General features: G+C 51.3%; 7 protein-coding genes across 7 annotated transcripts; 2 read left to right on the top strand and 5 right to left on the bottom strand.

Moving 5' to 3' along the window:
- Positions 1–235: 235 nt before the first annotated feature.
- BCR38DRAFT_332299 (glucose-methanol-choline oxidoreductase) lies at positions 236–2,256 on the bottom strand (the record flags this gene model as incomplete). Its single annotated transcript, XM_040855136.1, has 3 exons — positions 236–291; positions 392–1,859; positions 1,912–2,256. The coding sequence occupies 3 exons, from the start codon at positions 2,254–2,256 to the stop codon at positions 236–238; spliced, it is 1,869 nt and encodes a 622-aa protein (XP_040719552.1).
- A 732-nt stretch (positions 2,257–2,988) lies between these two features.
- On the bottom strand, positions 2,989–4,089 carry BCR38DRAFT_405306 (dehydrogenase; the record flags this gene model as incomplete). Its single annotated transcript, XM_040857951.1, has 2 exons — positions 2,989–3,641; positions 3,714–4,089. 2 exons carry the CDS (start codon positions 4,087–4,089, stop codon positions 2,989–2,991), a joined length of 1,029 nt encoding a protein of 342 aa, XP_040719551.1.
- A 641-nt stretch (positions 4,090–4,730) lies between these two features.
- On the top strand, positions 4,731–6,925 carry BCR38DRAFT_419545 (uncharacterized protein). The gene is made up of 5 exons (XM_040859322.1): positions 4,731–5,340; positions 5,415–5,608; positions 5,693–6,016; positions 6,108–6,353; positions 6,446–6,925. The coding sequence occupies exons 1-5, from the start codon at positions 4,942–4,944 to the stop codon at positions 6,660–6,662; spliced, it is 1,380 nt and encodes a 459-aa protein (XP_040719550.1). The 5' UTR covers positions 4,731–4,941; the 3' UTR covers positions 6,663–6,925.
- Positions 6,926–10,008: 3,083 nt separating this feature from the next.
- On the bottom strand, positions 10,009–11,647 carry BCR38DRAFT_88697 (uncharacterized protein). Its single transcript, XM_040865727.1, has 2 exons — positions 11,133–11,647; positions 10,009–11,066 (listed from the first exon to the last, which is right to left on the bottom strand). The coding sequence occupies exons 1-2, from the start codon at positions 11,547–11,549 to the stop codon at positions 10,368–10,370; spliced, it is 1,116 nt and encodes a 371-aa protein (XP_040719549.1). The 5' UTR covers positions 11,550–11,647; the 3' UTR covers positions 10,009–10,367.
- BCR38DRAFT_88722 (uncharacterized protein) lies at positions 11,605–13,110 on the bottom strand. The gene is made up of 2 exons (XM_040865728.1): positions 12,474–13,110; positions 11,605–11,902 (listed from the first exon to the last, which is right to left on the bottom strand). Exons 1-2 carry the CDS (start codon positions 12,878–12,880, stop codon positions 11,746–11,748), a joined length of 564 nt encoding a protein of 187 aa, XP_040719548.1. The 5' UTR covers positions 12,881–13,110; the 3' UTR covers positions 11,605–11,745.
- Positions 13,111–15,624: 2,514 nt separating this feature from the next.
- Positions 15,625–17,183, bottom strand: BCR38DRAFT_332106 (eukaryotic translation initiation factor 3 subunit L; the record flags this gene model as incomplete). The annotated part of the gene is made up of 3 exons (XM_040855118.1): positions 15,625–15,708; positions 15,808–16,848; positions 16,908–17,183. The coding sequence occupies 3 exons, from the start codon at positions 17,181–17,183 to the stop codon at positions 15,625–15,627; spliced, it is 1,401 nt and encodes a 466-aa protein (XP_040719547.1).
- Positions 17,184–17,857: 674 nt separating this feature from the next.
- BCR38DRAFT_333856 (P-loop containing nucleoside triphosphate hydrolase protein) lies at positions 17,858–21,236 on the top strand (the record flags this gene model as incomplete). Its single annotated transcript, XM_040855263.1, has 4 exons — positions 17,858–17,920; positions 17,983–18,926; positions 18,983–20,793; positions 20,854–21,236. 4 exons carry the CDS (start codon positions 17,858–17,860, stop codon positions 21,234–21,236), a joined length of 3,201 nt encoding a protein of 1,066 aa, XP_040719546.1.
- Between the last annotated feature and the right edge of the window lie 269 nt (positions 21,237–21,505).

Here is a 21,505-nt window from a genome sequence, read left to right as displayed (position 1 = left end):
CAAAAAAGGAGAGGACCAAAAAGGTTCAGAAATAGTCGAGTCAAATCAAGTTCTAACTAAAAATACATCTTATCGTTTCCGAATAGTGACATAGGAGACAAGTGGGAAATCTTTCTCTGGTTGTATGACACAATAATTCCTCCAGAAAATCTATAAAATGGGGCCACGGATGTTGCATCAGAATATGCGTATATAGCGAACATGAAATGAAGAACGAAAGATGGTAAAATCTCTTCTAACTCTTGGCACAGTTTCCAGAGATGTCGCAAGCAATCTTTTCAGCCAGGGCATCTGGGACAAGGTTTTCTGTCAGTTCGTATTCATAGATAACAGAAGCGATGGGGGGAGTGGGGAGAGGGGGAACGAAAGGGGCGGCGGGGAAAGCACTTACATACGTGGGACTGAGGATGTCCCGGTGGCAACAGTGGAAACGCAGCAGCGTCCACAACTCTCAGGTTCTGCACACCATAGACCCTGGCCTGGGCGTCGACAACAGCATTGGAGTCGCTGGAGTTGCCCATGGCGCAGGTGCAGGAACCGTGGAAGATGGTCTGGAAGCTGCGTCTAATGCTCTCCTCAATCTGGGCATCGGTAGCCACCTGCGGGCCCGGATAGGCTTCTTCTGCATCTTGCACTACGACGTCTTCCAGGACGTCGGATGACCAGAACTCGCGTGCGCGCTTGAAGGCTGCGATGGCTACTTCGACGTCGACACGGTCGGTCAGGAAGGCCGGGTCGATGGCGGGCGGGTCGGTGACGTCTGCTGATAGGATTGTGACGGAGCCCCGAGAGCGCGGCGCCACAGGCACTATGGTCAAGGTGGCGTAGTTGGTCCCGTCGTGCGGGTCGGCCGTGGATGGGGAATTACCGTCCCCGAGGTACGATGAGAGTGCGACGTACTCGACCTCGGGCCAGTCGGCCGGCCACTCGCTGGCAAGAATGCCTTGTGTGCGGTTGCTCATTTCTCGGCGCAAGTTTGGAGGAATCTTCTCCCATGCCAGAACATCGGTAAGGGGATTTGTCAGCATGCCGGCCGCTTCATTGAGAAAAAGATCCGTCTGCTCAGCTAGGACGGCGGAGTCCTGGAATGAAGACGCAGTCTGTGTGTTGACACGTCGTGTTATTCCGTAGACGATGTGGTCTTGCATGTTCTGACCAACTCCCGGTCGATCGGCCACGATGGGAATGGAGAATCGGTTGAGCACATCTGCAGGTCCTACACCAGAGGCCTGGAGTAGCTGCGGAGACCCGATGACCCCTGCTGACAAAATGACTTCTTTTCGGGCTGACAGTGAGTACTGTGCACCCTGCGTGTCGACAAGAACTCCGGTAGCAGTGTTGTCCCCGTCAAAGATAATTTTCTTTGCCAGTGAGAGGTGATAAATCGTGTAATTCGGGTCATCCAGACTGCTGCGAAGAAATGCCGTCTCCGACGAGTCTCTGATCATGGTTTCGGCGTTAATGGTAAACATCGTGTATGACTGGCCCAAAAGAGCGCCGCTTTGGAAGCCTGAACGGACGGGAATGCCAATCTGCTCGAGGGCCTTGGTGGCCCAAGTTGCGAATGTAAAGGCAAAGTTTGGAAACGTAAGAGAAAGCGGTCCCTTTTGTCCAAGGGTAGACACATCGTACTCTGGAGTGGCGTTGGCGAGTCGAAGGTTGTTGTTCGGTGGAGTAAAATTGACACTCTTCTCTAAATATGGAAGAAAACTGTCAAAGGTGTAGCTGTCGTCGCCCACGGCATCAGCCCACATTTGGTAGCTACCGACAGTACCGCGATGGTAGATCATGTAATTTCGCCCCGAAGAACCGCCCAGAATTTTACCTCGAGGATAGTGCATTGTGATGTTATTGGCTCCCTTTAGTACAGCTTTAGCGAGACGCAACCAATGTGAGCGTTTCATAACTTACAGCTTGAGGTGTCGTCATATAACCCCAATCTACCAGAGGCTGCCAGTCGGTCGAACTTTTCCCCACGTAAGAAGCTGCGAAACCGGGCACTTCGCTGAGGTTTCCATTGCTCATCTCATAGAAAGTCCCGGCTTCAATAACAGCAACACTACCAGCCTTCTGCTCGACCAGCCGACTCGCTATAGTGAGACCTGCAGTTCCACCACCCACGACCACGTAGTCGTACGTTGCATTCGCACCAGGGATACCGAACGATGAGCCGATGGTTCTCTTGACTGGTGTGCCTTGCACGACAGCTGCAGCCAAGACAGCTGTGACGCACCCGAGCTTGAATCTGCTTCCCATTGGCATACTGTCTGTAGCTAAAGCAGATACAATATAGGCAAGTATGACTGCAGCACACATAGACTTGCAATGAACGCGGGTTCTGAATTGTCGTGCAGATCAGGCACACGACCAAATTATACGCTTCGAACAGCAAGGGAAATATCTGTCTAGACCTCTTCCTTCCCCCAAGACATTCAGCTCTTCGGTCACATTCGGTCCGCATTGCAATAGTTCTCACAAATGGTTTGATCCTACGGGATGAGGCGCTGACTTTATTGCTGGGGAGGGGGGCGAGAGCGCCATGTTTAGATGGGGTGGTGTGATGTTCAGGATTTCGAATTCCAGGGCTCATCTCAGCTGAATGTATTCCGCAGTATCTTGCATAAAACAAGGTTGCCTGGCGTGTTCTGGTAGGCTCCGTGCCACATGGCTGTACAGATGATGGTGTGGTCAGAACAGGGCGAATAGATAACGAGCTCGATGGGCTGAAGACACCACGTGCAGAATATTGTTTCTAATCTCTGGACTGTCTCATCGAACGCTGCTCTATGAATAGAAATATTAAGACAAAGATAAGCCGCCCAGTCAAGATGAATCCAGCCAAGCAGGCAGCAATTTTGATTACTGGGGACAATCTGGTTACTTGGTCTATTTGTGTTTAGAGTATGGAAGCTATATGATATTTCAAAGCCCCCCACCCTAGTGTTACCCAACAAGTGGCTTTTCCCAAGTCAACAACATCCAATCACCCTAGTTCATTGTGATAACGGCGCGGAATCGTACTGTACCATTCATCATGGCATCGAAAGCATCCTGGGCCCGTGACAGGGGGAACGTTTCTATGGCACAGTCCACCTGGTGCAAATGAGCGAAGGCGATTGTCTTCTCATTGTCGAGTGCGTTCGCCACAGGCCAGGCTTGCACCGAAATGCCGCGCATGATCATGGCTGTGGCATCAACCGTGATATCGCCCGGCACACCCGTGATAATCAGCAGCTTCCCCGTGATGCCAAGTCCCTTGATCAAAGGGGTGAAGGCATCGTTGGACAGGGCAGTTGTCAGAGCCAACTGAGCCCCACCCAAGGCCCAGAGAGCCTCGCCTGCGTCTCCCTTGGTCGCATCAATGTACTCATGTGCTCCCAGCTCTCGAGCAGCCTTTTCCTTCTCGGGTCCGCGCGAAATGGCAATGACGCGGTAGCCCATACGTCTGGCGAACTGAATGGCGAGGTGGCCTAGGCCACCGAGACCCTGGACAGCCACAGTTTGGCCAGTCGTGATGTTGGCCGATTTCAGCGCAGAGAACACGGTTGAGCCTGCGCAGAGTAAAGGCGCCAGTTTTGCGGCATCGGCCTCGTCGGGCACGCGCACGGCGGCTTCAGCGCGAATATTGACATACTCGGCAACTACGGAGCTGCGCATTAGCCTGCATCATCCCAGACCTCAAAATCCACACGGCCTCGGAAAGTCTGACTTACATCCGCCGTTCCTGGTTATGCCGTTGTAGGAAGCATTGTTGCACATCTGGGTCCAGCCGCTCTTGCACTGAGCGCAGGTGCCATCAAAGCCGCCGTGATAGCCAGAGCCAATGCGATCACCGACCTTCCACTCTGCCACATCGCTACCAACGGCTACCACTTTACCAATGATCTCGTGGCCTGGAACCATAGGGAATCCAGCGCCGAAGGTGTTCTGCTGGGCGAACACTTCCGAGTGGCAAACGCCGCAGGCTTCGACTTTGACCAGTATTTCGCCCTTTGTGGGCTGCTTCAAGGGCACATGCTCCAAGGTCAGATTGGCCCCTTGCGATTTGAACGCAGCCTGCAGGTAGGTTTCTGGTAGGGGTGGTGTCATACTGTCGATTCGGGTAGGGGGCTAGGGGATGCAGTTCAAGTCGGCGAAAACAGTTTGGGGTACTGTGGATTCAAAGTATGCAAAGGTTGCGCTTGATACTTGTAAAAATAACGACTACAGGTTCTCGTTTGTCCCCACGCTTCCTTCGTCAGCATCCATCGTCTTATACTGTTTACCTGCGCCAGGCTTTATCTTGCATGTTTTATTGGCGTCCTCTTCATTCCCCGCGGCATTAAATCGCGGACTTAAGTGTTAAAACCCAGCATTCCCTGCCTCACAAGTCTGTGTGACAACGAGTGTTGGTTCGGTGGTGAAAAAGACGCGATGCTTTGATATGTCGACGTCGGACTGCGACGAATAGGAAGAAGCTACGACATTGAAGGTTGCACGAATCTGACACTAAAGATCCAGGGGACCATTGGCCCAAGACGGTATAGTCAGGCTGGACCCTAGTAAGCCACCGAAGCAGGGGCGTACGCGGCTCGGTCCGCCTTTTGCCGGTCTGCACGGAGGGGCGTGGTTATAGAGGTAGTGTCGACCCGCAGATTGACCGGCGCTCAATCGGCCGCTCGGGTCCGGCACGACTGAACAGATCCACTTAGCGGCACAGGACCGGCCGTCATGGGTATTCTCACGGACTTCCTTGAAACAGTACGAAGCCGGTGTCCCAGCGGCCACAGCGACAGGGTGAAAGTCGGTTCATGGAGCGTGCAGCATGCTTGATACACAAGGAAGGGAAACATAAAAAATCAGGAAAACATGTCGATTCACATACATGGTGAAGCTCAGGGCAAGGTCGAAAGAATTTGGACAAACACAAATTCGTAGCACCACTTTTCATCCGCCCAAGTCATGGAGCGCAAGCGATTTCAAGGCGAGCTGACTGATCCAGCTCCGCTGGCCCAGCCTCTGCACTTCGAATTCAGTGGCAGAACAGCCAGGAACCGACTGCACAAGTCTCCCATCACGGAGCGACTCTCCACATGGCACCCGACCGACTTGCCCAAGCGTGGTATCCCCACCAAAGAGCTCGTTCATGTCTATCGCCGCTGGGGCGAAGGCGGCTTCGGCCTCATGGCCACGGGAAACGTCATGATCGAGTACGACCACCTCGAGGCCGCCGGCAACCCCATCATTCCCCGGGAGGCGCCCTTCTCAGGCGAGCGCTTCGAAGCGTTTCAGGAGGTTGCCGAGGCAGGCAAGAAGAATGGTGCCCTCATCGTGGCCCAACTATCCCATCCGGGCCGTCAAGTAAGCATAACGCATAACATCACCATTTTCACGTGCTGCTTAAGTGGACCTGGGATCTGACCATGGGGCTCAAGGTTCCGTCCGAGATCCAGCCATATCCCCTAAGCGCTAGTGATGTCCAGATAGAGGGCACTGTCATGGGTATGACGTTCGGCAAGCCCAGAGCCATGAATAAGCAGGATATCGAGAAGGTGGTGGATGGCTTCGCTCACGCTGCCGAGTATTGTTACAAAGCCGGCTTTGACGGCGTTGAAATCCATGCGGCACAGTACGTTGCTCATTTTTTATTCCCGGTTCGAAGGTCATTTGCAAGTGCCTGCGGATATAAGCTGACTTTTTTCGGTCTGTCTAGCGGCTATCTTCTGGCGCAATTCCTAGCCTTGACCACAAACAAACGGACCGATGAGTATGGCGGCCCGCTATCAAACCGGGCTCGTATCATCTTCGAAATCGCTGATGCGATCCGTGCCCGTGTTCCGAAGAAGTCCTTCATCTTGGGTATCAAGATCAACAGCGTAGAGTTCCAGTCTGGTGGTATCGCTCCAGAGGACTGCAAATGGATTTGCGTCGAGCTGGAAAGACATGGGCTAGACTTTGTCGAATTGTCCGGTGGCACGTATGAAGCTATCGCTTTTTCGCACAAGCGGGAGTCTTCGAGAAAGCGAGAGGCTTATTTGTAAGTTCCAATCCGGCCCCACCCCTATTCTTTTCGCTGCACATCTCGCCACGCGACCCCCTATGCCTGACTGTTATGTCCTGCAATTTAGTCTCGAATTCGCCGACATGATTGTCCCCGAATTGAAGCGGACCAAGGCGTACGTGACGGGCGGGCTTCGCACCGTCAGCGGTATGGTCAAGGCCCTGGATACGGTCCACGGCATCGGCTTGGCCAGGCCGATATGCAACGAGTTCGATCTGCCCCACAAGATCCTCTCGGGGCAGGTCCAAGGTGCCCTTGATTGTCTGCTTGACGAGCAAGACTACCTCCTGACTGATGTCGCCGCGGGAACACAGTAAGTTACTCCTTCCAACTTCCTTGCTAATTGTACATTCTTCTCTGATCGTAGCAACAATATGGATGAAGCTAATTCTTCTCTCCCATCAGGGTTCGAATTGTGGGGAAAGACAAAGCACCTCTGGACTTCACCCAAGAGAAGTACCTGAATGTGTTCCAGGAGGCAATGCAGAAGTGGATGCAGGAGAAGGCTGAAGACACAGATGGGTCCACGTTTGGCTGGGTCGATATTGACGATGAGAAGTTGCAACCTTATGGGAAACCTTACTCTGTGCCTCAATTAGATGGACTGCAGGCCTCTCTGTAGGAGCTAAAAGAGCAACCTGGAAGATGAAATGACGTCTAGTGTTTCCTTTCCTTCCGCTTCGGGAGGGAGGAGGGAGAGCAGCACAGCAGACTTATCCGGGAATAATGCAGTCAGGTACAAATGAATCATATCTGAATATAGTCGTCATCTTTCCATGTGGTGTTCGTGTCAGTCCTGGGTCTGCAGTCTAGGTCTGTTGGTTTTCTTAGGCGAATAGAACCTTGACTGGGGCTGTTCAGGGATAAGTTGGGAGGTGCTTGCCGATAATGAGGGAAGAGGGGGAGGGGAATGAGTGGGAGGATACTTCGTGATGTATGCCATGCCTGTCAACTAAGTCTGCTTAAACAGTCAATTTGCGGTCTATCTATATATGAGAGTTTACGCAACGTTATTCGTGGCATCTAAGTATCTTGGTGTTGAGTCCATGGTCGTACCTCTCCAAAATTTCAGATATTAGCATATTGATTATATTTTTCAATTCTGAATAATAGTGCAATGATTGAAAGATAATATTTGTAGAAAATTGGGTGTTTACCAGCGTGTGCTCGCCTTAACTTCGAAAATTCCGACTAGGCTTTCATTCTTAAGGGGAGAAGTCCAGTATTTTACCCCGTTATCCCATGTACAATCCATACTTTTTCCAGAGCATAATCCCACATTTTCTGTGTTTCTTTAACCCAAATTTCAGACTCAGTTGTTCAGCATTTAGAAATGTGACATTGACAGGACCAATAACAAAAACAGTGGCATCCTTCATAATGCCAGTTCCATCCCCTGAACACGCCATCCTCGTGTTTTGCTCTTCTTGAAGGATTCAACCCTCAGATGATGACTCTGTACAGATTCTGTATTGTTTACGATGATCTATGCGCAGCGTGATGTGTGTATTGACTGCTCGGGGTCCTCTGTAAGAAGTTACATCTAAGGTAGGTAGGCAGGTGCCGACCTTTTTATCTACACAAGCGATTTCACTGCCTTAGGCACCACCTCAGGCACCACCTCAGGCACACATATGGCGCTCAATCCCACACTTCTCCCATTTTCTCCTTTCTTTTCTCTTCTAATTCGCTCTCTTTGTTACCGGCTGTGGTAAGAGCCAGCAAGTTTTGCCACATAGGGATCAAGGGAACATTTTCTAACCACTTTGTAGTACTCATTAATAGAAAACTGTTACGGGAAGTTCGGGAATTTTATGGGAAAGAAATTGGCGAATGCCGCCCTAGAATATGTCGAATATCACGTGTGTCCAATCGAGTAGTCAGAAGTGCGTAAGATTGTATATGAATGAGCTCTGTTGTTCTCTGTGTTCTCTGTTCTCGCAAACTCCCGTTGCTCTGCCTTTTATAGATTCTTTAGAACATGTCGGAGGTACATTGTTCAGGTGTCTGACCCCTAAGTGGACAGTAACTTTGGTGTTACTTTTGGGAAGAGGGGTTCCTTTCGCCGTCTGAACTTTAAGTGACAATAGTCTTCTCTAGTGCCATATTATTTCTGAACCTAGGAACCAGGTGCCCTATCTGACAGAATACAGGGTGAAACTATTCGCACATATTTCCGCTTCGACTTCAAACGTGATGTTGAGCGTCGCCTGATTTGAAAAGCCAGGGAGAGAATGGCCATTTGGATCTTCCGAACAGTCGAGCTTATGGAAAACTATAGTGTTGGTTTTTGAAATCGACTGATGAATACGGTGTAAATAATGCTCCTGAAGGACAAGCCGATGCTGCTAGTCTCCGTAAAGGATGTTGGACCTTTTGTCGCTCAGTGTTTCCTCCCCCCGATAGAATACGCGGGATGTATCTCGTTGGCTCGAGAGAAGCGTAGCTTTTCTGAGGCGAAGGCCATATTCAAGAATAAGATAGGCCACGAGATGCCGGAGACGTATTATTTCGTTACATGGTTACTTCTCTGGCTCGTGGATGGGTTGAGGGATGTGTTTCGATGGGGTAGCCAGGAAAGGTATGGGGCAGATGTTCCCACAACGGGGAAGAGCACCGTGGACTGATGACCCGGGGTGAGTGAATTGAGATGGGCGAGTGACTGGGCCCAGGACTAAGTCCGGGTGTACTTATTGGCTGTTCTTGCACAATCATCATTAACGAAGCTTGACCTACCTTTTGATTATGCAGATTACATTGTCCACAAACAATTTCTGATGCCCAGATCATTTCTCAGCAAAATTAGCCCTCATGAAACCCATCGTAAAGGCAAGTCTACTTACGGGTCGTATCGAAACGAGATAACAGGTAGCATTCGGCAATCAATTTCCTGGTAAAACAAGTCGACTAAGTTACCATCAAAGACCACCTGGTCGAGTTATAGTGGGATTTTCGGATAGGGCAACGACACGTATGTTATTATCTGTCCAAAAATGGTCACATTTTTATCTAGTCCATCCGTCCTTTCTCAAGCTTCCATTTCGGGCGGGATGAAGCCTTCTATGCCTGGGTTTGTAACGCTACTCTCTACTTCTGTGTATAGGGAGAGTTTTCTTCAACGATTCAATAATGCAATGTACGTAATGTACCTCAAGTAGTTTGAAAACCAATCATCTCATAGCTGTAGCATTGATCTACTTACATGACTTGGTTCCATTCTAAATTAATCACAGCTGGGAAGATAGCGTCTCGTAACAAGAGTTTGTATATCTCATCCCTCCTCTACTTGGATATCCAATGTCAACTGCCATTTTAGTCACGTCAACAGCTGTAATTGCTCCCATATCGGCTTGGCTCGCTACGTACAACTCCCTACGCGGCAACTCGTCATCAGGGGAAGAAATTAGGATCATATCATGCTTCGATAAATAGAGCGAGTTCCTAACGAAACCGTAGCGAACGCCCGTTGAAAATCTGGGTGTAAAGACGAAGGAGGACTGCTGGCCCGAAAGGTTGGCGACTTCGAATTTCAAGGTTGTAGTCTGGTTTATGCAATGAATGTAGGAGGCTCGATATGTGCCTCGCGTAAACAAATGAATCATTCATTTGCAATATATACCATTGGAGAAATTCCGTTGATGCCTTAATGATGAGATCTTCCAGACCGTTTCTTGTTATCGACTGTTCCTCACCAAAGAATTGACATATTTGGTTTATCAGTGAAATGCATATAGAATTAGCTCCGCCTGGGCACCACACCAGCCCCCCTTCCTAACCGAAACTGCCATACGTTGAGAAAGGCCATATCGACGTGTGCAAGTGCTAAATGCCCTATAAGGGTAGGATAAGTAGTTAAATCCGAAGTAATACATACCCTACCAATAGCGGCTAGGTTTGCATTTACACTAAAGAACCACAGCAGAACCACACAAGTAACCCCGTTACCTCATGTCTTTCAGAGTGGACGCATCCAAGTGGAGGAATATTCTTTTCATTTCAGTGCTCTGTGCAGATACATGTATAACATCCAGAGTAGACTCACTCTGCATAAGCAGATTGTTTGATCGGCTGAGCCGCTCCAGAATGCCCCCAAGTCAGGCCTTAAAATAACATTACGCTACCAATCGCTTTCGGCGTGGTATGCCCCTTCAAACCCGGCATATCCATATCCGGTCGCGCGACAATTTCGCAACCCCAGCGAATGGCTCACAAGTGCTAGGTGCGGTTCATAGTGAAAACCGTCGATCTTCGTGCTTCATCCATACCGCGAACAAGCAAAGCGAGTGTGTGTTTGTAACAGCTCGTGCACTTCCCCATTCGTTCAAGCCTAGCCGTTCCCCGTCTTGGCTCCCCCACCATTGATGTCATCCTCGTCCTCGTCTTCCTCATCGATGGAGTCTGTCCTCCTCTTCCTCATTTCCTTGCGGAGTGCGGCACCCTCGTTCGACTCCATCTTGTGAAGTCGCTCCTTCTTAAGTTCCTGCTCCGCGGGCGTGATCTCGAATTCCTCCTCGTACTCGGATTCCTCGCCGTCACTCTCAACGCCCTTCTTGTAAATGCGGTTGGCAGGCACACGACCACTTGCCGCCAGCGCCACAGCTTCCGCTGTCGAGGGCACGTCGAAGAGGGACCGGCGATTACCGCCACGTCCGAGCAGTGCTTGCGGGTCAATCGGCTTGATGGTGGGATCGTAAGCGGCGGGGAGCCCCATCGCTGCGGCAACTTGGTGCGCTTCCTCTTCTTGAGTGAGCTTGGGCTCCATCTCATACATACTACTGTTGTCGCTATCTGCCTCGTGTTTCTGCCCTGCCAGCATGGTAACATAGCTGTGTCGCGCAGGGTCTTGTTTCCTCTTAGCTTTCTTCTTCTCGCGCTTCTCAGTAGGACGCACGACGACGACAGGAACAGGGGAATACTGCAGACAGTATTTCGAGAACGAATTGCGATTGACGATGAATCCCTGGACACCGTCAAGACTCCGTCCCTTGGTTCCCACGATGAGCATGGACGGCTGATGTATCTTGATCTGCGCGACATCAGGATTAGCACAAGATGGGCCAAGAGGACGAAGGGGTGCGGGCAGGGGACTCACCAGATGCTGGAAGGTGTTGTGCAGTTTGCCGACGGCGTATTCGAGGGTGAGACCGATGGCGTGGTTCTTCAAGTTTTTGGACTGAATGGATTCCATCAGAGCCTTGGCATCGTCCTGATATGCCTTGTTGGTCAACCGTGTCTGCGTCTCAATCACCCGTACACAGACGATGACATCGCCATCGTCGACTAGTTCATCCAATAACCATTGTAGGGCGTGATCCGAATACGCATTGTCGTCAACACCAACCATAAAGGTGCGTGTCCGAGGCGTGAACTGGAAGCCGGCGTGTCTGTAATTGAGCGTAAAGGATATCGGGTTCCATTCAGTGGATTCGCCCAGAGGCACGTTGTCGAATCCGACATGCGATTCGAATCTGTGCGAACGAGGAGATTGAGTCAGCGTCTTAGTTGCCATAGTATGCACAAAATCACAAGCAGATGGCCTGGTGATACAATTAAATGAAAATGGTGGTTCGTAAAGATAGCGGGCAGTAAACCGATGCGCGAAATTGGGGGTCTGAGTGCCGAGCGAATGAGATCAAGGCCCCGTGACCCATGACGATGATCTCTGACCGTTGGTTCGCCTAGCCCTCCGCGCCGGCCTCGCCCACTCACAGGCTGCTGCTACTGCTGCATTGGTTTGGAAGGGACTGCCTGGTTATGTCCGGGGCTGACTCAAGGGAGGGGCGCGGGGTGAAATGGCTTTGGCAGCGGGGCCCAACTGGGGGTATATAGGGTAATGACTTGCAGCGAAAAATGGTGGAGAAACTCCAACATCTGTCAGCCGTCCAAGCAGCGCACGTTTCGAATTTGCGGTGTTCTTGTTGAAGGAATGGCTTGCCAAAAACTGGCTGATCGTTGGCCGCGGTGAGACGAAGCTTTCCGAGCGACCCACAAACGCCTGTCCCGGGCAATTGAAGGCGAGCACGGAGAACCCTGCGTGTCCGTGTTTGGAGAGGGGCGTGTAAGGGCGTGACGGAGACGCACCGAATAGGGCAGAGCATATGGCATAGCAGCCCCTCATGAGACAGGTTTCTAGCTCGAGCCGTGCTAGTAACGTACCGGCGGCCCATGTTGCGAGGAGAAGAGAGGGGCCTTCCGATCTTTAGAATCGAGAACCTCAGCGGCCCGCTCTGCAGTGCGGAGTAGTCTCCGATCATGGGTCATCCCGCGGGATGACACGGGAAACGAACATCGCTTGCACGACGACACGTTCAGCTCGACGCAGAGCCTCAGGGCACCGATTCGGATCACCCACTCGGGCTCGGCCCGCCATTTCGACGTCATTGGCTTCGCAATAACACACAAGTTGCAGACAAAGAGAAAGCTCGTTACTCACCTGCGATGAGGGGGTGAGGCATCTCTGATCCTTCTTCCGCCGTGCGGCTTCTTTGCCCCTTGGGGTAGTGCCGGGTCCTGCGGCTTACGAAATGTAACTGATGAGACGGATGCCTTCCTAGACAGCGGCACCCTGCTACCGGGGCTCATGGCCGCGTCGCCCGGGTCCGTAGCACTCGCATCGCTTGTGTTGTCAATATCTTTCCCTTTGCCCTTCAAATCGACATGGCCAACTTCGTATATCACCCCTCCACCTGCAGTTCGCTCCAAAGGTGCCCCGGCAACGGCGTTATTGGAGCCACCGTCCTTCTTGCTCTCGAAGTAATTCTTCTGCTTGGGCATGGGCTGCGACCTCGGCGAAACGTTACTCGCGGGGCTCTGCAGTGAGTTCAGCTTGTCTTCAGACATGGTAGGTAAAGCGGTCGGTCGTTCGGTCGTTGGGTCGTTGTTTAGAGAATGTCGTAGAATACAAACGATACAAATACTGTCTATACCTGGCTCACGTTGCCTCAGAGTGAGGGCGGAGGAGGCAGCTTCGTATCGTCCAACATCTGGTTTGGGGGATTGTTGAGCCAAGCTCGGTCTTGGGCTGAAGGATATACCAAACAGGCAGAAGAGATTCGCGATTTCGTTAGGTCGGGTGGCTGATGGGGCGATGGGGCCCGTCAAGGTTTTCTTGGTTTGAAGGCGGATTGGGTCGTTGCGCCACGTAGAGTTAGACAACGGGCGTGACAATTTGTAGTAGATGACTGCAAAACCTGTTGCTTTCTAGCTGCTGCAAAGAACCGTGGGCGGCTGCGTAAAGCTCATAAACTGATTGAATGGGACGATGGGCCGTTATCTGCTCAACGTAACCTGCAAGCTCAAGCTCAAGGACCAGTCAGAGTTGACAGGCTGAACACGTTTGCGCCGGGTTGATAAGCAACAAGGAAGGCTCGCCCGTTTGCAATGGCAGCAACAATGGGGGAAAGCAGTGACAATGTATGGCTGCCTGACAGACGAAAAACTGGTAGCACTGCTAAGATATCCAAAGGACGAAACTGCTGTTGAGTCACGGTAGAAAACGGGAAGGCGCGCAACAAGCTTGTGACGGCCTGAGTGACAGTGTTCTCCCAAGCTTGATAATGGTGGGTGCAAATGGGTGCGTGGGCAGCGATGCAGATATAGAGGTAGTTTGCTATTTGAGAAGGTGAACTTCGCAGCGCGCCTTCAAAGCAGAGGCGAAAATATGGTGGAGGGTTGTAGATCTTACATCTTGAGGAAGATGTGGGCAAAGCAGACAATATTGGTCGAGCCAAGGGGAGAAAGTAAAAAGAGGGCCAAGAAGCTACCCTAGGGCCCCCGGGCGGTAGATGACGGTGATTTTCCGCTCGTTTTACATAACAGCCCATGAGACTGACCTCAGAAAACCATACAAACGAGTCAAGTTGGTCTGGATTGCTACTTGGCTCCATCAGATCTGATATCAGGCCGCCATGCCGCTGAACTTTAGCTTGTCGATGCTACTATGAGCTTTCCCTAACTCAATTTCGCATAATCATGTCAAGTCATTTTTCGCGCCCGTTGCGCATTGTGTATCCCACCACTGGACGCTGCCCAGACAGCCGGGGGTTGACTTCACAAACCATTGCTCACCTCCGATTGCCAACGGTCTGAATGCTGAGGAGGCCGCCGCCACCCAGAGACGCAAAGGCCGGGGAAGTTATTCGGGAGTGATACGTCGACAGATCCCTTGGCGACCTTGGCACGCGTACGTATTTCCCAAGGACCAAGTTGGCACGTATTGCCAAGTCATTGCACTGAATCTGGCCTCATTCGGCACCCGTTGAGTTACAAGCCCGATCCCCTCTCCTCGTTATTGGTGTCGACGTGGTCTGGTTAACGTATGAGTGCAATATAAGTGAAGTAACTGGACGACGGCGGGGATGGCAACACGGAGCGACCCGTCCAGCTGTTCAATAACCACCTGAATACGACATATTTGGCACACATCAGCTCATATGTCTACGGTAACTCGGCCGTCTACTTTATCTCAGAATTGAAATGACGTTGTCGGAGCCAAGCATTTTGGGGTGCGCTTCACCGTCCCATGTCCAACGGTAAAACGTGTCTGAATTGCCGTTCCCATCACAAATTTCAATTTTGCCCAAAATGACACGGCAACTAGATCCGATGTCTCAAAAACCTTGCATGATTCAACTGAAAAGTTCGCCAAGACTTGAATTAGAACAATGATATCCATCTGTTCGGCTCGCGCCAGCTCTAGTCTCGCATAGCTCGGAACTCAGTTCGACTATGCATCGAGGGGTATCCATGACGGGAGCCATCGCAACTTACTGCTCCATCACAATTGAGCTCAACGTCAGCCTCGAGCAACGTGGGACACGATGAGCACATGTGTTATTTAACTAACCGTTCATTGGCACATGCGAATTGCAAAGTCTAATCTGGGGAAGCACGGCAGGAAAACAAGTCGGTTCCATGCCATGCCCGATGCAGCATATCCCGCCACTGGTCTCTTGCATCATGTTACTCATTTGTTTCTACATAGCTAGAACACTTATCTGGCCGTATTGAAGGGCCTCCGTGGCCCAGAAAAAGCTCCGGTTCGGACTGAAGAGAGACAACCTGGAAACTGACTTGTCGAAAATTAAATACGCAATATTCTCTACTCGTTGGATGCTGAGGTTCTCGTGTAACACCACTCACCACTAGGAAGCTCGTCTAAGTGCCGCCCGTCGCTTCACCGCAAGAAGATAGGATGGCAGATACACACGCTGCAAGGTTGCACACCGCTGCACGTGCTTGCAGCATTAAACAACTGGCCAGACCAAGCAAATCACCGTTATCTCATTCGACGGATTCGGCTTCCATGCAGGGAGCTATGGCCTAGCAGTCCGGCAAATCTTGTACGCTTGCGATACGTTTCGAGCCTTTGCAAATCAAAATGATTACTATAGTGAAACACTACCCTTTTCAGTTGCGGCTCGGACGGATCTCTACCGCCACTTTTGCCTATCCCTGCCACATCCTATTCCATGACGCCTGTGCAATGCAAGTTGACAAAGAGACCTGCGCAACCCACCCCTCGAACTGCCGGAAAACCAGAGCTTGTAGCTGGGAGAATTACTCATCGGGGGAGCATCTCAATTTCAGTTGTACGTCCGCGCCAGATTGCGCAGATACCAGTCAACCAGCTTGCGTCCTACCTTGGCCTCGGAAATGTGAATCAAGTCCTGCATGTTTCCTTTAGCAACCATCACACGGGAAAGCTTGTCTGTCACACAGAAAGCTTGAACTTTTAAGCAAAAAGTGGAAAAAGAGGGGTTACTTACACCTTGCATGGCATAGTCGAGGTCGCTCACATTGATCCACTCGCCGTCCAGGAGACTTTGATCGGTCCATCGGAGTTGCTTGGTCCGCTGCTTGTTGACCAAAAGGTATGACCGCAGCTCCTCGGGCTGCACCTCGAGGAATCCAGCCAACTTCTTCAGGTCCATGGTGGTGTATAGGCGCAGGTACGACTTGACGGTCGGGCTCCACATGTTGGTCTTGACCTCGTCCATGAAAATGGCCAAGTGGTGGTCAATTGGGTCGACATTGGCCTCCGGGTTGTCGAAATCCGGGGGCACGGGCGATATGAACTTGGGGCAGGCAGCCTTGAATAGCTCCTCATAGATGGGAAGCGACTCAGGTCCACCGCGCTGCAGCTTGAGAAGCTGATCACCATACTTCTCCCGCAGGGCTGTGTGGATGGTGTCATCCAGACGCGTGGGGTGGAACGCAACGCAGATGGCGATGAGAGCGTACATCTGATCATTTTTCTTGGTGATAGAATCGTACTGTGCGTTCTTTTGGAAGTTCTTCGTTCGTGAGACGTAAACGAGGATGTGACTGAACATGCGGATGGCATCGGCATATCGGTGCATCATCATGTAGGAGAATCCCACGTAGTAGTAGGTTGTGAAGTGCGCAGCCATGACGCGCGCAAACATGGCCTTCTTGTTCAGCTCGATGTCGTCGAGTGTCTTCAGCGCCAGGCTGAAGTCTCCGAGCAGGCAGTGAACACGCAGGAGACCAATGATGGAGAAGTACCCCAACATACGGTATAGGTTCTTCTTGCCGTATTCACCGGCAACAGTCATGGGGTCCTCGTTGCGCTTCATAGCTCCCAGCTGCTCGCTGATCTGAGATCGTTGAATAAGGGAGTAGAGCACATTAAGCACACTGTAGCAGCCCCAGGTGTTCGGGTTCTCGCGCAGAATCTGTCGGTCCTCCTCATTGTCTCTAGGTTGTCTCGCCAATCGCATGCGGTACGATGAGAACGAGTTGAACTGATAGATGAATTCATCGATGACATCCCACGCCCAGTAGTACTACGAACACAGGTTAGATATGGCTTTCGGAATTGTACTCAGTCTCGAGGGCTACGCACAGAGGGGGGCTCCAGATCCACCGGGCCGTCGGAGTTCAAGATGAAGTGGAACAGGTTGCAGTAAGAGTCATAACTCTCGAACTTCACCGCGAGAGGAGCAGAGAAGTCCAACGGCTGTGCGGCGGCGGCAAGTCTCGACTGGATGTCGTCGGTTTGCTGGGCCATTGTCATGGAGCTGACGCGCTCCAGATCCTCGCCCATACCATCTTCAAAAGCTGTTTGCTCCTTCAGGTCTTGGACCAAACTCTCGTCGTAATCTTCATCGTAGGCACTCATCTTGGAGTCGGGGGCCTTGCGGCGTGTGATGATATCGGTTATCGTGGTGATGCCGGCTGCGCTGGGAGCATCAAAATTCTTCTTCCACCGACTGTGAGAACGTGGGGTTAATTCTCTCCACAGCGGCTATTTATCGGCTGAATTAGTTTTTATCACTGCAAATTGTGCTTCAACTGGGAAGGGGCGCCCTGGGGTTTGCTGGAGCGGGGTGATAACAGATAGTGAGTAGTTACCTCAAGTACCCCTCCACGAGGCCGGTGATGCAGCAGATCTAACGATGAAGTAGACGAGAATGAATGCAATTGGACCAGTGACTGGTTGCAAAGCAGTGCAAATCAGAACACAAAAGCACACTGTGTGCTCAAGGAACGTTAGTGCATATGACTGAAGAAGCTCTGTAACGGTGGTTTTTAGGCTGCTTTTACAGAGTAGATTGTGCATCATTTTGAATCATCTAGGCATGTGGGGTCATCTTACTACCCAACTTTGGCAGCATTGCTACAACTTTTTTTTAAGACAAACTGCATTGCTCCAAATACCAGCCGTGAATTATACTTCTGCCTGTTTCATGATAGATTTCGGTTGTATGCCTTGGGCTGTGCGTTTCTATTCCGTACCCAACTCTTTTCCTTCTACTAAACGACTGGGGATATCCCCAAATTGTCAAAGAAAAGATGCCTGTCGTGGCCCCAGAAAAGCTCAGCTCGCTCCAGTACGCTTGTGAAGACGTCAGAAACGTACAGGATACCAACAACCCCTGCAAAATATACCACCAGTGTTGCTAACGAGAAAACCACAGATTTGCATATTGGCTCACGTAGACCACGGAAAGACGTCTCTAACAGACGCACTCATCGCCACAAATGGCATCATTTCCCCAAAGATGGCCGGCAAGGTCAGGTACCTCGACTCACGGCCTGATGAGCAGACAAGGGGTATCACCATGGAATCTTCAGCCATATCACTATACTTCTCTATGCTCCGCCGGTCAGTACCGGAGGCTCCTCCGATACACAAGGAGTATCTGATCAATCTGATTGATTCGCCCGGACATATCGACTTCAGCAGCGAGGTATCGACAGCATCCAGATTATGCGACGGTGCTGTCGTCCTAGTTGATGCTGTGGAGGGCGTCTGCAGTCAGACAGTCACTGTGCTACGTCAGACCTGGATCGAGAAATTGAAACCTCTCCTAGTCATTAACAAGATGGATCGTCTGGTAACTGAGCTAAAGATGACGCCTGGCGAGACATATCTTCATCTGAGCAAACTACTCGAGCAAGTCAATGCCGTCCTTGGAGGTTTCTTCCAAGGTGAACGCATGGAGGAGGATCTCAACTGGCGTGAGCGAATGGATGAGAGGGTCTCCGCTGCCGCCGCCGCGAAGGAGGCAGAGCTTACCGGTCAGGCTAGCGAATCCGAAGAACTCGAGTTCCAAGAACGCGATGACGAGGAAATCTACTTTGCCCCAGAGAAAAACAACGTTATTTTCAGCAGTGCCATCGATGGCTGGGCTTTTACCGTCAGGCAATTTGCCAGTTTATACGAAAAGAAGCTTGGCCTCAAAAGAACCGTTATGGAGAAGGTGCTATGGGGAGACTTTTACTTAGACCCTAAGACCAAGAAGGTCCTCGGCCGGAAACATCTCAAGGGCCGGAACTTGAAGCCTATGTTTGTTCAGCTTGTGCTTGAACAAGTTTGGGCAGTGTATGCAGCAACAACCAGAGGCGACAGAGGCAAGTGGTAAGCAAGGCTACAAATTCCTTCGGTTTGATATCCACTTACAATAACGTGAACAGTGATCCTGCTCTACTGGAGAAAATTACGAAGTCGTTGAACATCACGATACCGCCTCATATCGCCCGATCAAAGGACCCGAAGCTGCTGCAAAGCACCGTATTCTCTTCGTGGCTTCCTCTTTCGACAGCCTTACTGGTCTCTGTCGTCGAGTCTCTACCTTCCCCAAGCATAGCGCAGGCAGAACGTCTCCCAGAGCTGCTAAAAGACTCCCCGGGGTCGGCTCATATTGACCCAGTTGTGAAAGATGCCATAGTAGGATTCAAGACATCCAAGTCTGACCCTGTCGTCGCCTACGTGAGCAAGATAGTGTCCGTACCAGAAAGCGAGCTTCCCGGGAATAAGCGCAGAGCAGGTCAATTGAGCCCTGAGGAAGCTCGAGAACTTGCAAGGAAAAAGCGTGCCGAACTCGCCCGGGCACAAGCTGCGGACACACATGGCGTGGATAACCTGGCCACAGCCTTGGAAAGTGCTTCCCTGGACGGCTTCATGCCTAAAGAAGAAGAGAAGCAAGCCGAGCCGGAGCACCTTATCGGATTCGCACGAATGTTCTCGGGCACCCTGTCTGTTGGCGACTCGCTATACGTCTTGTCGCCAAAGTTCTCTCCAGCGCACCCACACGCTGCCCCTGAACCGCAAAAGGTTACCGTCACCGCATTGTACATGCTGATGGGGAGGAATCTTGAGTCTTTGGACTCCGTGCCGGCAGGGGTAGTATTTGGCATCGGTGGCCTTGAAGGCCATATCTTGAAATCCGGCACATTATGTAGTCAGTTGGAAGGTTCAGTGAACCTGGCAGGTGTCAACATGGCTGGAAAGCCCATCGTACGAGTTGCTCTCGAGCCTGTCAACCCAGCCGACCTTGACAAGATGATCACTGGGCTGAAGCTCTTGGTTCAGAGCGACCCTTGCGCTGAATACGAACAATTCGGAAGTGGCGAGCATGTCCTTTTGACTGCTGGTGAACTTCACTTGGAACGATGCTTGACAGATCTCAAAGAGAGATTTGCGAGATGCGACATCCAAGCCGGCGAGCCCATAGTGCCGTACAGAGAGACGATCATACGAGCAGAAGAAATGCGACCACCAGTCAACAAGGAGCTGGGGCGTGGTGTCGTCGTGGGAGTGACAAGCTCAAAGCAAGTGAGCATAAAGTTGCGGGTTCGACCTCTTCCAGAAAAGGCTACAGAGTTTCTCCTGAAGAACTCGGGTGCTATCAAGAAGATCTACTCGGAGCGGAAGACGGAGGGGGGGGCTGGGCCCACGAATGGAACCGAAGTCGAACAAGAAAACGTCGAACTTGACGATGACGTGTTGGAAGGAAGATGTCTGTCTCAGGAGGATCTGAAGAAACAACTCGTGGCAGTGCTCGAAACCGGCAAAACCCGTGAAGCTTGGAAGGGCTCCGTTGAGAAGATCGCCGCCTTTGGGCCTCGCAGAACCGGTCCAAACTTACTCCTTGACGAGACCAATGACGGCTTTTTTGCCAAGATCTTCGCCGCCAACAGTAATAGCTATGTCCCAGCGGTGGACGAGAGACTCTCTGCTGCGCATCTCTGCGACAAGATCACATATGCCTTCCAACTTGCAACAAACCAGGGCCCGCTATGTCATGAACCAGTGCAGGGGATTGCCGTTAGCATTGAGGAAATTATTGTCACGAATACCGACGAAGAAACCACGGCACGAGATAGTTTGGGCAGACTGACTGGTGAGGTCATCAAGTCAGTCCAGCAATCCATCCGTTCGGCATTCCTTGATTGGTCACCGCGACTGATGTTGGCCATGTATTCATGCGAGATCCAAGCAAGCAGTAAGTTCCCACTGTCCCAATCATTCAGTATATAATGGTATCATGACTAATGCATCACAGCCGAGGTCCTGGGTCGTGTATACGACGTCCTGACCCGCCGCCGCGGCCACGTGCTTTCGGAGGCCATGAACGAAGGCACGCCCTTCTTCACTATCTCTTCCACCCTGCCAGTAGCCGAATCCTTCGGATTCGCAGACGACATGCGCAAGCGCACCTCTGGCGGAGCTCAGCCGCAGCTCATCTTCACCGGCTACGAAGTGCTGGAGGAGGACCCCTTCTGGCAGCCGTTTACAGAGGATGATCTCGAGGACCTTGGAGAGCTGGCGGATCGCGAAAATGTCGCTAAGCGGTATATGGATGGCGTGAGGCGCAAGAAGGGGTTGCTTGTTGAGGGACGGGGTGAGAGGAAGGCGGCGGAGAAGCACAAGACTTTGAAGAGGTAAGGTTGTATGGGAGACTGGCATGTGAGATTAGGGGATAGCGGATCTTACGGAGCATGGGGAAAGATTGGGAATAGGCCTCGATTTAAGCGCTAATGGAAGGCTTGGATGGCTTTTGGTAAACGCTCGATGATATAGGGAGATTAGACAATACCTTGCGGTTCATTAAGTTAATACTTCAAAGCATATTAGTGTGAACGGTTGGGGTTTGCTAATCATTTGTGTGGTGGAGCTATATTTATATATGTATATAAGCTAAGCTACAATACGTT

This window comes from Pseudomassariella vexata (genome assembly GCF_002105095.1).
Source record: "Pseudomassariella vexata strain CBS 129021 chromosome Unknown BCR38scaffold_2, whole genome shotgun sequence".
Taxonomy (NCBI): domain Eukaryota; kingdom Fungi; phylum Ascomycota; class Sordariomycetes; order Amphisphaeriales; family Pseudomassariaceae; genus Pseudomassariella; species Pseudomassariella vexata.
Note: the sequence above shows the minus strand (reverse complement) of the source record. Positions and strands in the feature narration are given on the sequence as shown.

Excerpts from the sequence above, each read along its gene's own strand:
- BCR38DRAFT_88722 (XM_040865728.1), bottom strand. The coding sequence starts at position 12,880 with ATGTCTGAAGACAAGCTGAACTCACTGCAGAGCCCCGCGAGTAACGTT. Across the intron at positions 11,903-12,473 it reads GCCTCACCCCCTCATCGCAG|TTTCTCCACCATTTTTCGCT; the intron begins GTGAGTAACGAG and ends CAGATGTTGGAG.
- BCR38DRAFT_88697 (XM_040865727.1), bottom strand. The coding sequence starts at position 11,549 with ATGGCAACTAAGACGCTGACTCAATCTCCTCGTTCGCACAGATTCGAA. Across the intron at positions 11,067-11,132 it reads ACAACACCTTCCAGCATCTG|ATCAAGATACATCAGCCGTC; the intron begins GTGAGTCCCCTG and ends GATGTCGCGCAG.
- BCR38DRAFT_419545 (XM_040859322.1), top strand. The coding sequence starts at position 4,942 with ATGGAGCGCAAGCGATTTCAAGGCGAGCTGACTGATCCAGCTCCGCTG. Across the intron at positions 5,341-5,414 it reads TATCCCATCCGGGCCGTCAA|GTTCCGTCCGAGATCCAGCC; the intron begins GTAAGCATAACG and ends ATGGGGCTCAAG. Across the intron at positions 6,017-6,107 it reads AGAAAGCGAGAGGCTTATTT|TCTCGAATTCGCCGACATGA; the intron begins GTAAGTTCCAAT and ends CCTGCAATTTAG.